Raw genomic sequence first — 15,722 nt, 5'->3', positions numbered from 1 at the left:
CTCATGTCATAAATGGACTTAGTTCGCCTATTTCGTCTCTCGGCCCGCCGGTGGATCGCCCGAAGTCTCTCCAATTCTTGTTCGAAATCTGTGCGTCTTGTAGATATTGTATACGTCCGCGTAGAAACCTGCAGCGTTTGTATGATCTTGTCTTCAAGGGGCTCGGAATGTTCATGTGCGCACTTGTGCTCGATCGAAATGCGGTACGCTTGCCAGTCTATCGGTCTTGAGAGCACAGGGGAGATAGAGCTGTCAAGGCCTTTGATAGTCATGTATGTAGGAATGTGGTCGCTGCCGTGAGTTTCAATGTCTGTGAACCATTGATCCTTTGAACTTAAACTATGCGACACTAATGTCAAGTCCAAGCAGCTGCTGTAAGGCACTGCTCGGATATAAGTCGGGCTACCATCGTTCAAAACTCTCAGTCCATGCTCGGCAGCGAGATCCACTAGACTCGTGCCTCGTGGATTTGTCCTGAAGTTTCCCCAGAGTAGATGGTGGGCGTTAAAATCACCCATGATTATCCAAGGGCCTGTAGTGTTTGTGAGTATGTCGTTTAGTCTTTGTCGATCAAGTCGACGTGATGGAGATATGTAGGCGCCTATCAGTATAAATGAAACTTTCTTCTTTTTAGCACGGAGACAAGCGTATTGATTGTCGTAGTGAGGCTGCGCTGTTTGGTGAACATGCGTGAGCTCATTGCGGATATACACAGCAACTTGACTACGTTCAATGCATGACGAAGAAACAAATGATTCGTAACCCGACAGTCTAATTCTCTTTGAAAAATGAGGTTCACAAATGATGATAATCGGCAACTTGTTCTCAAAAACAGTGCCGAAATTCTGACATCCGTGACTGCAGACCTCTGGCATTCCATTGAAGTATGGAAGCGCACTTGACTTGTTCCCGGAAAGGTCGCAGTGGTTGTGGATGGCAAGCCATCTTGTTACTGTAGACCCGCAACTACTGGTTCAAGGGAGTCCAGGACTGGCAGTGCGCATTTAGCGGATGGTGTTTGCATGGCATTCAGAAGGGAGCGGATAACACTCACCAGTGACCACAGAACAGCAACGACCTGGACATCTTGGGCAGCTTGATTATCTGCTGCCGAAATAGCGCTCGGCGGTAGTCGATGCTGTCGCTCCTCGAAGAAGTGTGCCTGGGGTAGTGCAGGCGAAGCAGCGTCAGACTTTTTTCTGAGCCTCGGTATTATTCTGACCATGTAGGTGTAGGGTGCTTGGTGGTGGCGGCGGTGGCGGCGGTGGCGGCGGTGGCGGCGGTGGCGGCGGCGTGAGGGAGCGCTCTGGGGGCAAAACAGTACTTTTTTCTTTATTGGAAGCGCGCCGTCGACGGGAACGTCGTCTTTTAACAGTCGTTATCACTTCCTTTCGTGACGAGCCGTCCTTCGTAATTTGTCTCAAGATTCTCTTCTCCTTCTTGATAATTGGACAGTTGTTTGATGAGGCATCATGATCTCTACTGCAGTTTCTGCATTTCAGGGTAGTCGCTTTGCAAGACTCTGCTGTGTGGGGTTCAGCGCAACGGGGGCAAGTTGACTTGTTGTTGCACACGCCACTCACGTGGCTCATTCTCAAGTACTTGTGGCATTGAAAAGGCCTCGGAATATATGCTCGAACGACATGACGAAAAAGTCCAACCTTCACATGTGAAGGAAGACAGTCGCCATTGAAAATCACCTTGACGCAACGGGAGTTGCCTATTCGGCTAACTTGCAGTATGTCCGTAGTGTCAGCAGCTGGCTTGACCAGGACAGGAAGGTCAGAATTCGGTATAGAAACGTCGACATAATATATGACGCCCGTTGTCGTGCCTCTGTCCTGCGGGATGAAAGCAGGGACTCTGATGTGGCCAAGCTCCGTGACAGTTCGCAAGGTATCCAATGCGGCCGGTTGCTCGACGTCTATGGCCAGGACGTTCTTACGGGGATTAAGTCGAATGTCTTTTATCTGATTCAGCACGAGAGCTTCAAGACGTGCCGAGATGGCTTGCCTATTCATGCTCCTCAAGTTGGCCTAAGAATCAACGAGAACAAACAGTATAGTGTGGCGCGGCGGACCACAGGAGGGCTTCACGTTTGACGTACTTCCCGGTGAAGACCCACCGAGGATCCTCCTCTTCGCCGCGGGACGAAGGGACGAAGCCGTCCTCGCTGTCATCGCTACTCGCCGTATACAGTTCACTGCTGTCACTGGCGGTGTCATCATCTCGGCTGTTCCGCTTTCTTGAGGCCAATGTCGAAGGCAATGCCATGTCGGGACTGCGTACAACGGGGTCGGGATCCATCGCCGCCCGCAGGGGAGCGATGATCCCCGGAATACACAAAAAATCGGAGGACGCTTAAGCTTCGCCTTTAAGAGTGCAACGCGATAGCGTTATCGGGCCCCGTTCGCATCACATTTTTCTTTCAGCGGGCTTCACTGCAACACAGAGCGTGGGAAAGCCAGCTTACAAAGACAAAGCTTACACCGATACCCTTAAAGTCGGCTTCACTTTTAAACAGAAATGCATTGCTGGGAAGACGTTTTTCCAGAGGCAATATACGTCGTCTTATATTAAAATGTGAAGGCCCTAGCACCCTTTTTTTTGTTTTTGTTTTATTAAATGTTTGCTATTACGCATTAGGCAGGCGAAGTCCCAATTTGAACTGCCGAGGATGCGAGCGCTATCTGGATATGATTTTCGCAAGTACCATACCTGAGCGTACGATGTTGGCATGGTAGAAATGCTGGAAAAAGGGTTTGTGTGTTTCCTCGTAACAGAATTATGTTTTCTCGTACATTCAAATTACAATCCAACACCATCATGTCTGTAGGTTGTGGTTAATTCGTACTTTACCGTTTTTCTGACGGATTTCACTGTGAGAAATTAAATTTTTGTTCACCAAAACCATGCACCACTTGGCGGGCCTGCGCGGTCGGGGTGGTTGGGGATGATTATCTCCGCCACGGACGCCGGCATCCACGCCGACGCCAATGCCGGATTTTCTGCGACACGGGGCCCTTAACGCTATCGCGTTATAACTCGGGAGACAGAAATAGTAGCCTTCCACAGGAGAAACATTTCGTCGTCCAAGGATTTTAAAGATCGAACACTACTAAATGGGTGACTTGGTGAACAAGAAACAGTGACAAGGCGACGGCGTAGCTTTTGGCTGCTGCTACTAGCAAGCAGCCGCAGTCTGCTCCCTCTTTTTTTTTTTTTTGTCAGCTGCCAACAGTTACGACGTCGCTTTGTCACTTTTTTGCGGTCACGACGTCGGCTGACTTGGTGACCGCGAAAAAGTCACAAGGCGACGTTGGGGCGTTTACATGAACCCCAAAGAAGCTGGTCGAGTCCATCTAAACTCTAGCCGGTCGTGCTGAACGAGCGTCTAGCCTGGCTGCGTCAGCCCGACTGCATGGGGTAGGTTGACCTATCCCGACCCGTTCGCAGCGTGCATGTAAACATGGACGGGTCGGCCCCGCCAACGCTAAGACTTGCGCGCAATCATGCAATGTGACGTCGCGATTTATGCGCCGGCAGCGGGTATAGTATCAAGGCAAGGCAAAGACAAGCACTCTGCATTGCAACCTCATCGTAATGATAAGACCTGTGAAATAGAGCTGTTGCAGACGGCTGCGGGAACCGGAAACCCAGAACGCTTTGATGTCTCTCGTCACGACGCTGCGTGCCTTCGTTGTGCAGACTCGTCAGAAGCGATTTCACGTAAATGATGTCACGTCGGGCTCGGTGAGCCCGATTTCTGAGTCGACCCGTTCGCGTCGGGTTCCTGTAAAGGTAGCCATAGGGTGGTCTTGATTCATTGAAACCCTTCCGAGAGCTCGCGGGCGGCCGCCTTCACTTGACCTCTCTCTCTCTCTCTCTCTCTCTTTTTTTTTTTTTTTTTTTTGCGCCGTAACCTTAAAACGCGGAAAAAATAACTGGGGATAATGTAGCGAGCCGAAAACTGTTAAATATGATGTTTCCGAATGCGATGCGCATTTTCACATTCGAGCTTACGCAACTATGCAAATTATTATAAATTTAGACAAATGATTTTGACTAATTAGCTAATGAATATAAAGAAAAATTTAGTGTTATTTTTGTTAGTGTGCTACTGCTAACACAACACCGTTGGTCCCGTCGTCGTCTCTCGTACAGCCTTTTTTAACCACATTGGCCCGCGTGTTTAAAAAAGGGAGTACGAGAGATGACGATGGGACCAACGGTGTTTTGTTAGCAGTAGCCTCTCTCTTTGCACTCTTTCCAACCCCCATATCCCCCACCCCAGTGTAGGGTAGCAAACCGGAAACTCGCTTCTGGCCCCTTCAGTGACGTGCGCGCGTGAAACTGGTTTCATGCGGAGCCGCCCGACTGCTCGATGCGTACTCGAATGAGGTCTCAGCCAGACCGCTATTTTCGTACTATCGTCTGCTCGCGTCAGCTCTCGCTCGCGCTTGTTTGGTTTGCTTGGTTTGGTCTCGTTCCCGCTTGCTCCGATGGTCATGGTTTGCGATTGTTTTGCAATCTGATTGTATGTGCGACGCGATTTGTATAGTACTTTCTGGAAGCCAAGCGGCACCAGTGATTACAGTGGAACCTTCGACGAGTCATGTATAAAAGCCGACGCGCTTGACCCGCAGATCATATATACGAGGATTGCCAACTCTGTTACATGTCTCTCTCAAATTCTTTGCCTCAATATATCGCGAAATGAAAACACGTATAGAGCTGCGCTCAAATTTCGCATTAGGGAGTATCGTAATCGGCGGTGATTTTTCTTTTCATCTCATTTGCTAACAGACTCAAAGTCAAGGGTAACTAGATCAGTGGTATAAACCTCTTGTCTATCGTAATAAAAGGACTGTCAATTATTATTTGCCAAATGACATGAAGATCGATTGTCTGTGAGACTACCACGCTTGCTCACGCGACGAGGCCCCACCTCAGGCGCCGGCCTCGCATTAGTGCAAACTGCTCACAACCGAACCGCGGAAGACGTGATCAAATTACGCAAGATGGAGGTCGCCGCGAAATGACTCCTTTCACTGACGCCGCACGCAGCGCCTGCCGCATCTCGGTGTGGCCGGCCAGCGAGTCACGCCTGACACCACCAGAGGTGAAGACCTCCGGCCGCGCGCGTGCGAGTCCTCCACCTCTTCAGAAAGCTCCGCCGGCCCTCGGAGCTTTCTTCTCTTTCGCCAAGCGTGTTCCATTTTTACATGCACTCTCGCTGCTTTTCACAGGTGTTTGGCCCTTCGCCCTTTCGCACGCGCATTTTTTTTCATCCCCTCAACTTCATAGCGTCAAGACCATTGTCCGTGATGTCTTGGCACTGCTTCTTCGGCCGACCTTGTTTCCTTTGGCGTGCAAATTTAACGTCGCCTTCTTACCGCTGTGTATGGCTACGCCTTCTCATTCTGTTGTCACACCATTCCTGTCTTAATCCATCTTGTGATTTCAACACGCCGCACGGCCATAGTTGCATCCATGACGTTTCACAGTGCGAACTTGGACAAAGGACGGCGAAAGAGATGAAAGACGAAGACAAGTGCTGTCTTCGTCTGTCGCCTCTTTCGCCGTCCTTTGTCCAAGTTCGCGCTGTCAAACGTCATGGATCAACACCAACTAGCCTGGTCGCATACTTTACTTCGTTGCATGCCTTCACCGCATCAGGATCAGTGTGGCTTACACCAACCACTTTAAGTGCGAACTTCAGTTATTAAACGCGCCGATGTGTTCAGTGTGCATTATCCCTGAGGACTTCCAGTACGTTTTATGTGACTGCATTGATATTCATCAGAGAGGCAATCTCTGAAGGCTGCTTTGCATTTCGAACTACAACTCTCTAGCTTGAAACAGTGGGGCATTCTTGGGCCGTGGAAAAACAGTGCTTGCGCATTGCGTGTGACGATGAAAGCGCTTGTAATATTTTTGAGGACTACGGACCTTAATGAGACTTCATGAGCAGGTTTCGTGCGCGTGCATGTCTGTAGATGCATATGTCGTTTGTGTGTTTGCCTGATGACTGTGCATATCATACGTCTCACCCAACAGCTGGAGTATCACACGCAGGCCATCAGCCAGTCCGCTTTCATTAAAGATGCCGTCTCTTCTCTCTTGTCATCCCTTTCGTATCTTGATTGCAGTGTCCGAGACTGTGGCCTTTTCAAACGTTATATTCCTTCGTCACACTGCGCACTCCTCTGCGCAGAGACAGGGAAAAGCCCAAGGCCAAAACGTGAACTCGCGCAGTTGTGCCCTTGCTTACCACGGCAGCGCCCTGGGCGGTCGCCTGGCCGAGTCTCATCCTCGTAATTACTACCCGACTCTTCGTTACCTTGACTGGCTACGGAGTAATCTCTTGCAGTGCATATCAAGCACAACAAAATGTTGCACGGTTCAAAGACGTATGGGGTTTATTGGCTAGAAAGGAGGAGAGGTGGGCTGGAAGAGCATGCCTCTGCATAGCCCGCTACTCCCGCACTTGGTTTAGCGAGATGCAGAGAAACATGGAAAGGGGAGGAACGATGACAGGTAACGATGCAGCAGCACAGTGCACTATTATACGCGCGATATGTAACGTATATTCAGTAAGTAGAATCCAACAGTACGTAGCTCGTCTCGAGCGAACAAATGCACACTGGCGTGCTACACACTGACGTGCTCAGCACGCACATAGACGTGCTGCGCAGGGATCATGCTCCTGCGTCAAAGAGTTGTTTTTCCAAGTCCCCCTGACTTAGAAACATTGTATATGTGTCTAAAATAACTCTTGGTTACCTCCCGGGTGTCGAGCGACGGGCATTCGACGAGCAAGCCGGAGCTGTCCTGATTGAGCAGCAATGCCCTTGTTTGTCCGGAATAGGTGCAACGAGAAAGACGTCTTCCCATTTTATAAAATATTTCTAGTCATGGCTATAACGTGTTCTCAATTTTGCGCACTTCATGTTTCATATGCGCTTGTCAGGTATTTAGCTACCACACACAGTGGAGTTTCCCTTGGGGCTCAAAATGAGAAAACATGGTCATTAAGCGTCCTTTGAAGAGTCGGTATTGGCCGAAATGTGAGCCTTGCAGTATCATCTGTACAAATCCTTTCTCATACATACCGCAGCGCTTCGCAGCGTAAAGATAGTTTCTTCTTTGTTTTTATTGAAACAGGAGTTTACTGCGCGTATTATCGCTGTCTGACACAAGGCCATAAAAAATGCTTATGCAGTACCACAAAAGACAGTGCAGAAATAGATAGCATTCCAGCAAAGAGGCTGTCTGTGATGAAGGCCGTCTTTCCGGATCTTTTATATGGAATCCGCGCATGTGAAAGAGCGTAAGGCGAGTGGCACTGTTTGCTAAGGTCTTTGTGCTCATTACGACTCTCGTCCGTGACCGAACGAGCTGCCACGCAACACAGGACATTTATTAGTCTAAGTGAAGGCCTCGTGACGTAAGCATGGGGTGTGGTGGGGAAATATGTAAAAAAGAAAAAGAGAACAAATGAAAATGAAGATAACTATGTTCTTATATTTTTCCTGGTATTCTGTTACTCATATAACTATTTTCGAGTTTCTAGTTGGTTTTGTTGCACCCCCTTGTGACTTGAGTTCATGCACTGCGTCCCACTGCTTTCATGCACTGAAGCGTCGATGGGCTCGTCAAAGCCGCTTTTGCAGCTTTTTTCGTCAGCCCTCCCGAGAATTAAAAATTAAGATAGATTCATTTAAATACAAAATCACGTCGCCGTTCATATCTGCCGTATGGTGTGATCCTCGCTGTATTACGTATTACAGCGGATTGCATCAGTTATCCAAAACAGTATAGGAGAAATGTCTTGGAGATGGGTGTCATGTAGTCTCAATAAAGAGGTTCAAATGACGGCGCCATACCAGCAGTGGTTGATTAATTATTTGAATTAATTAATTCCTAACGGATCCAAATGATCCAGCCGGGCCAGAAGTCATTCCCTTGCAGACGCTTTGATCTCTCGTATTAAGCGGCAAAGGGAAAGAGAGGCGAATTCCCGATCGGGCTATAAACTCCTCGCGGTTCGAGCCCACTCCTCGCTGTTCGCGAGGGATGCTGCTGGGTGCGTCCGCCACCACTTTCGGACGGCCGCCGGCGGGCGGGCCGAACCCGTTTTCTGGCTCAGTGTGTCAGTGAGGCGAGAGAGCGGCGGCCTGACCCTCGGCGTCTGCTCGACCGCCAGTGGCTGCTTGGCCATGAGCAGCGGCAGGCGCATCCGGCCCGAGCGGTCTGCGGGCGCCCAGCGGCGCAACGTGCAGAAGCTCACCTGGCGAGACTCGCACTGGCTCCAGGGCTTCTCCGACGTCGGCGACCAGCGCGGGGGCCCGTCGGCCAGCCTGAGCGACATGGGCGTCGGCGCGGCGCTGCGCCGCGTGCTCCTGCTCTGCGAGCGGCAACAGCACCGCGAAGCTGCCGCGCTGATCTCGCACCTCGCGCCGGCCGTCTTCCGCGCGCTGGTGGCCGAGCTGCCGGTCGAGGCGCTGCTCGAGCAACTGCCCGCGTCTCTGCCGCCTCTCGAGGCCCTGTACGCGCGCGCCGCCTTCCTCGAGGAGCCCGCCACCGCGCTGCAGGCGCTCAAGCCCGACGCCCTGGTGCTCCACATGGTGCGCCTGTTCGCGCAGCAGCACGACGCCGACCGCGACGGAGCAACGCAGTGGCTCGGACCGCCCCAGATGATCACCTCGTGCAAGAAGCTGCTCAAGGTGCGTTCATGCGCCGCCGTGCATGCTGTCGCCCAGGGGCTCAGCGCCAAACCGCGGTCTCCCTGGCGCTGGGCCCCCGGCGTTGCGCCCCTATAGGCAATGCACTATAGTGTGGACGTGTCCGGTGTCTCAGCGGCAAGATTAGTTACGCCTCATGCACTGCTGCTCAGGACGCGGAATGGGAGAGACGTCAGCCCGGTCTGCGTACTAATTGTAATTGACAGTCGTCAGCCTTCGATGAAAATGTTATTTAGAAGTGTCCTGTCGTCGTTGGCAGCGTTGCGCTTTGTCCCGCAGCACTGCGTTCTGATATAGTGCTTAAAAGCTTGCTGAACTGATCAGCGAACTTGTCGGATGCTCTTCGCGCGATTGTTAGCTGCTGCGGGCTATACGTCGCAAACTTTGCTTAGTGTCTGACGGATATGCTACTTCGGTACGGTACTTCGCGACCGAAATGGCTTATTGGTGGTCCTATAGTTCTCTTTTTGCGGCTCATTGATTGCGTGCGCAGTTTGCCACATTATTGGATCAAGCTTGCGCATACATCGACACTGCGGATATCAACGACACGAAGGCCGACGTTTTCACAACTTTCAGTGAACAGCTATTGAGTGCATGCGACGCGCGGACGCAAATGTTTTTGATTTCGGGTTTATTTTCTTTTTTTCATTTACGCCATGCGGTGCGCTTACGCTGCGACCTCCCAGACTCAGTAAACTGAAAAGTGCCCAGTAAATGCACTGCGCTTCTGACGGGTTGACTGTGCTTCCATGCATTTGGGAGTAGTTTACACAGTTCTTTTTGCGGTTAGCTGAGACTCATGCGACGTTTTACAGCCGTTCCATTTGCGCACGAAGTTGGTCAAACGTGTTCGAGCGAACGTGCAGTTTCGTTGCCTCCAAGTAGAGTTTAGGGATTCTGGGAAAGTCCTTTGTTTGATTCCGAGCTGCATACAAAGGCATATAAGGACAGTATGTCTGCACAGTCTATAATTCGACATTTGTATATGTGTGTTATGATGATGGTGATGATTATCATGATGATGATGATCATGATGATCATGATGATGATATGTGTGTTATTGCACCTTTGCCTCACCAGCGAAAACGTTTTCAAGCTATTTATACGTAGCCTGCGTAAAATACGTTTACGAGTTTGTGCGGACAGGACCAGTCCTGACATAGGTAAACGATTTTTCGAGCTATAGGCGCTGCATGAGTATACGGTAGTCGAAGCGAACGAGATGACGCAGGTACACAATCACCGTGTGACGTCCTTCTGTCTGTATGTTGTTCGTTTCGACATTATGCTGTATTTAACCGTCCTTACGTCATCTTGCTTCTCGCTGCAAGAGCAGTTTGCTTTAGCTCTGTACGACGTGACATGCTGTTTCTGGTTGGTGAACAAAAGCAGACATTAATATGCAGCTGAAAGGTTGCTTCATTTGTTACGTTTTCTGCTTTGGCAGCTTTTCGCACACGGTATTCGTCCACTCAGAGCTCAAAGTGAGCTTTCTGTACATTATACGTTTTTTTTTTTCGAGTCAATTATGGAACCCTTGAAGGAGCACGCATTCGATATACATATCTATAACCTGGTTGCAAAGACTAATGCACATTGATAAAGCTGGTCCCTTTTTTCTTTTTTTTGGCTTTCTTGCTTTGATGTGCCATAGTAAGTATATACAGTGAGCAGCGATCGAAACGCGATGCTCGCAACGCGTGGCTGCCGGAAATTTTTGCGCCATTGGTGGGCACTGAGGACACGGAGCTGATGAGTTTTTGTATCATATGAAGACGCGCCGGCCGTCTAACGGCCGTCATGTGCTCTGAGTAACGCGTTACAATCGCTGAGCTCTGAATACTACATTGATCTTGAGCGTGAACACGGGAGCCCGTGGCATTCGGTACTATCAGCGCAGTCTAACGGTGGCGCTGAAAGTTTTGCGCATGCTCAGTGGGTGCAGCGTAGAGGAATGATTACTTCGCTCGCATGACGTCACGCCATCGCGCTCGTCGTCTGCTATACGCCCAGTTTTACGGCTGAGAAACGAAGCATTTGCCTCTGGAAAACGCATATCGGGGTGAATGAAAGAAGCCGTGGTGGAACGTCAGTTTCTTCTATCACTGCAGACTAGCGGTGAGCATTTGTTTGAGAAGAATTGGGAAATATGAGAGCAGGCAAAAACTTCGTGCCAACTATCTACAATTTATTCCCGCGTTAAATCGAAGAAATGGTTACGGCCGAAAAATGTTTCACGAAGTATCCCGATGCAAGCAGTGGTTAATACCAGCCAGCAGCTATTAAGTTTGTAATTGTGCCTAAACTATTTACAAACATGAACTGTTGGTCTGTAGCTTCCTTTGGGCACCCTGTTTCTCTCGCAAGATTGCCGCGCGATTGGCCACTCGAGGCACTTTGCGTGTATTCGGGGGCATTTTTCGCGCTAGAAAAAAAAAAAACGCTTTTATGTAGCACGAATTGAGCAACAGAAAGCTGTATCGGAAGTTTCTCATGTTGCTCTACAATTTTCCCATTGACACTTTTCATCTAATTATAATGATTGAGAAGTTGATTAATTAATTAAGGCTAATTATGTAATTAGGCGGAATGCGAGAAATTATCCGAGTATCTCCAAGCGACGGAAACAACATTACCGTGATTCTGACCAGCTACGCAGCACTTGCATATTTTTAAAGTCTGGCCCAAGTTAAGTGAAACACCCTGTATAACGTCCGTATATACACGGGCGAGATATGAGATTCAATGCCAGATTGTGCATTCAGTCGCATATGTCGCCCGTTTATAAGAAAAGCGCACGACAGACGGGCTTGATTGGACTATTCCGCATGTTGACCGTACTTACGCATCAACGTCGTGTTCTATTTAATGACCTGCCGTGAGAGCCTCTTAAAGTTTGACTGCCCTCTAAAAGTGCCCGCCTTCACACAACTATTTCTCTTTCTTTTGCAATTCTTCCGGAGTGACAGCGCCGTAACGGGTCTTTACATGACCCGCAACGGGAGAAAAAAAAATTGAATAAAACACAATCTGGTAAAGCACGTAAAAGACAACACCGCTCTACGCCTATCACGGCGGCCGCCGCGTGCAGGGGCTCCACGCATCACTGGAGCCGCTTTCGCCGAACGAGGGACGTCAGATGCGACGTAGGGCGCACGCGCTCGTGTTTCTCGTTACGCAGCTCGTTGCGCATACATGCCCACTCTAGTGTTGACCGTTGCTGTTCCTGTCGTCCCGGCACTGCGTACGCGGGCCGGCAGCCAAAGAATCCGCGACGTGACACCGGCGGCACGCGTGCTTTCGGGGTGCACGAGTAGCACGCCAGCTGAGAGCCGAGCTCTTCGTTCGACGAAACTGGGCACGCTCGTAGCACGAACATCTCGCGTGACGCGCAACGTTTGCGACGTCAGATTGACAACAGCCGCTGCGCGTATCGGCGTGCGGGCAACTCGCCCTCGGCGTTAGGTGGCCTGGCAGAATGACCCTTTTGCGGGCGATTATAGCCTATATACGCGAACCTTGAGGCGGTTCGAAAGAGGACTCGGCGTGCGTGGAAGTCTGACAAGCGTTCGTTAAATGTGGCTTCTCCTCACGAACGAACGCTGCGGGGAGAAGCCACCTTCCGTGGTTTTCTTCATTCTTCGGGTGATAGCATGGCCGGTATTTTGTAGTGATGCCTTTCCGGTAATAATGCCTTTTCGCGCTTATCGCGCTTCGTCAGTGGTCAGAGCGACGGTCCGCTCGCGTTATCAACGGAATCAGCCGGCCGTGAGCGGTGGATGATAAGACTACTATAGAATAAGTCATAAGGCATCGCTACAAAATCGCGGCCCATGTAGGTGTAAGTGTAACCGAAAACGTTTGCATGGGAATGGTAGGCGGTGACATTAAATGGGTAAATAAATGAGGGTACGTATACCACCCGAAATCGAATCTCATTACTCTCTCCTCTGACCTGCATGGGCTGAAATGATCGTACTCTTCGCGGCACGGTGTGCGCTGCGCGCACAGCATGCTGAACGTCGATAACGACTGTAACGTCCATGTGAATAGCAAGCAAGTAGTGGGTGACGAACAGGACGCATTGAAGACATTGTAGTCGGTGGAGGCGATCTTGCAAGTCGCCGGTAGTATGAAGGTGGCGGTAGTAAGAAAGCGTATACCGTATTATAGCAAAAAGGACGGTTGCCAAGTGCAAACCAACGATAGTTTAAGGAGAGCAAGAGGCTTCATCGCGAAAAAAAAGAAAGAAAGAAAAGAAAGAAGGAAGGAAGAAAGAAACATTAAGCTCGCGCCAGGGTGAGTATGACAGGGTGGGTATGACAGGGTGTGTTTGAATCTCTTTTGACAACTCCAAGAGGACTGGCTTATTTTTTTTTTTAGGCTATCTCGTGGGGTGTTTGTGGAATAAATGCTACTGCCAGGAGTTCGCCAATGTATATAATATTTGCAGCTGTATGCAAGCCAGGGAAACAATGGAATATATAAGCAAGAGCAGGCTGGATGATTGATGGTGAATTGTGATAGAACATATATGTCATTAATGTTCCTTCATTGAAAGATCGCACCTGCCACCAACCCAGAAGGCGCATTCCCTAAATATACATCTCGAAATTTGGGAAGGCTGTGGCCTGTCCATTCTATCGCACGGCAGTGTAAAGAATCCGCGTATTTCTCGTGAGCGAGAAGATCGTTTGCGCGAAATTTGACACGCGATGCGCGTGGAAAACGAGCCCTGTGGTATGCGCACAATGCCGGGAACGTGCTTCAAGCTTCTGTACAAAGCAAACACACGTGCTCGCAGTGTCCTGTGCGGCGTCAACTTATGCCGCGGAATTTATTTTCCTCCCCACGACTGCTCCTTCTGTTGTGCTCATCAGTTGCGAGAGCCGAACATGTTTTCCTTAGCGCGTTCAGCACCGAGGAAAGGCGACTTACGCGCTCAGCATAATACCACGTGACACTGTGTTTCGTAATAACTGCCCAGCCTGGCACGACTCCTGATTAAGTGAGCTCAGTGTTTTCGCTTTAGCTGGTCTTCTTAATACTCGCGTGTACACTTAGAGCCCATTGAGAGCCTGAAGTTCGATGTTACGGCATTTATGTCAGACGCTGAAGCGACCGTGATAGAGCGGCGCGAGATAAGAGAGGGGCAATCAAGAAGATCTGCGACCACTGCGAGCGTGACTAGCGCCCCGTCGAGCTACACTGGGGCCTCGAGATGCAGCTCGTGCGGGGAGTCGGATCTCAGCTCGGACCAACGTAGCGACAACGTGCGCAGCCTTACGCGAAAGTTGCACGCCTGCTAACGCGGCGTGAGAGGCGAAGCTGTATCTCTCGACGTCAGCGTCGTTTTCAAGGCGGCGACTCGAATGGCAGTGTCGCGAACTTGCTCTACTTTACTCTTTTTTTTTTATGACACCGTTTCAGCGTCCTTTGAGGAGTAAGTCGGCGCACAGGGGGAGAATGAAATTCAAGGCTATTTGCTTCCACACTGAAAACCGATTTACCCACTTAAGGATATTTTACTGTGTCTATAACTAATTCTCTTAGACCCAAGGAAAAAGTAATTTTCACAAACCAAGACACCAATACACTGGGTTCTTTGTGTTGCCATAAAACGCTTTTCTTTAGCGCCCCTGTCTCTAAAGGGTGCAAGACGTGCCAATATACCCGTTGCATAGATGTCTTGCATGCACGGCGTGCTAATCATTGCGGCACCTTGCTGTCCAGTGAATAACACCCAGGCAACGTCATCTAGAAAGACGCAGAACCACTAAAACGTGGTAGTTACGGCATGGACCAATAGATATCGTTAAAACTAATTTTTTAAAATTCGGCAGGCTTTTTTTTTTTTTTTCGTTCTTCAAACTTACATTATAATAGAGCGACGATGACAACACAACATAACCTAGACATTCAAGCGCATCCTACACGAAAAAACAAAAAAACAACAAGAATAACCCCAACACAGAGCACGCATGCACGGCTCAAACACTGCTCGCGCTGCCAACAGCCACGTACCTACTAAACGGCTTCTATAGCCATGGTGTTTTGACCTGCAGTGTAGGCACGTGGGTGAATCTTAGGCAATAAGTCTCGGCAAAATGTTTGTTTCGATATGGTCAGCTAATAGGCACCAATAAACCACACAGACCTGTCTATATAACACCGCGCTATACTTAATGTCTTTCGATTAGCAGCTTCCAATTATAAGAATGGTGGCGGCATGTGCAAAGAACGGGTGTTTTGACAGCCCATGACACCCTTAGCACCAAAAGGGTGTTTTAAGTGAACAACACAGCTACGGAAACTGAAAGCCTGTGTTGGCAATCAAAACACCTTTACAATCATCATCATCATCATCATCATCATCATCATCATCATCATCATCATCATCCTATATTTTATGTCCACTGCAGGACGAGGGCCTCTCCCTGCGATCTCCAATTACCCCTGTCTTGCGCTAGCGTATTCCAACTTGCGCCTGCAAATTTCCTAACTTCATCATCCCATCTGGTTTTCTGCCGACCTCGACTGCGCTTCCCTTCTCTTGGTATCCATTCTGTAACCCTAATGGTCCACCGGTTATCCATCCTACGCATTACATGACCTGCCCAGCTCAAAATTTTCTCTTAATGTCAATTAGAATATCGGCCATCCCCGTTTCTTCTTTGATCCACACCGCTCTCTTCCTGTCTCTTAACGTTAGTCCTAAGATTTTTCGTTCCCTCGCTCTTTGTGCGGTCCTTAACTTGTTCTCGAGCTTCTTTGTTAACCTCCAAGTTTTTGCCCCATATGTTAGCACCGGTAGAATGCAATGATTGTACACTTTTCTCTTCAACGACAGTGGTAAGCTCCCAGTCAGGATTTGGTAATGCCTGCCGTATGCACTCCAACCCAATTTTATTCTTCTGTAAATTTCTTTCTCGTGATCAGGGTCCCCTGTGAGTAATTGGCCTAGATAAACGT

General features: G+C 49.4%; 1 protein-coding gene across 1 annotated transcript in view; it reads left to right on the top strand.

Moving 5' to 3' along the window:
• Positions 1–8,222: 8,222 nt before the first annotated feature.
• Positions 8,223–15,722, top strand: part of LOC119432957 (uncharacterized) — a 67,909-nt gene continuing 60,409 nt past the window's right edge. Inside the window, exon 1 of the mRNA XM_037700425.2 lies at positions 8,223–8,729. Coding sequence (XP_037556353.1) covers positions 8,223–8,729 — 507 coding nt within the window. The remainder of the gene's footprint in view (positions 8,730–15,722) is intronic.

The sequence above is a fragment of the Dermacentor silvarum genome, chromosome 1, assembly GCF_013339745.2.
Source record: "Dermacentor silvarum isolate Dsil-2018 chromosome 1, BIME_Dsil_1.4, whole genome shotgun sequence".
Taxonomy (NCBI): Eukaryota; Metazoa; Arthropoda; class Arachnida; order Ixodida; family Ixodidae; genus Dermacentor; species Dermacentor silvarum.
Note: the sequence above shows the minus strand (reverse complement) of the source record. Positions and strands in the feature narration are given on the sequence as shown.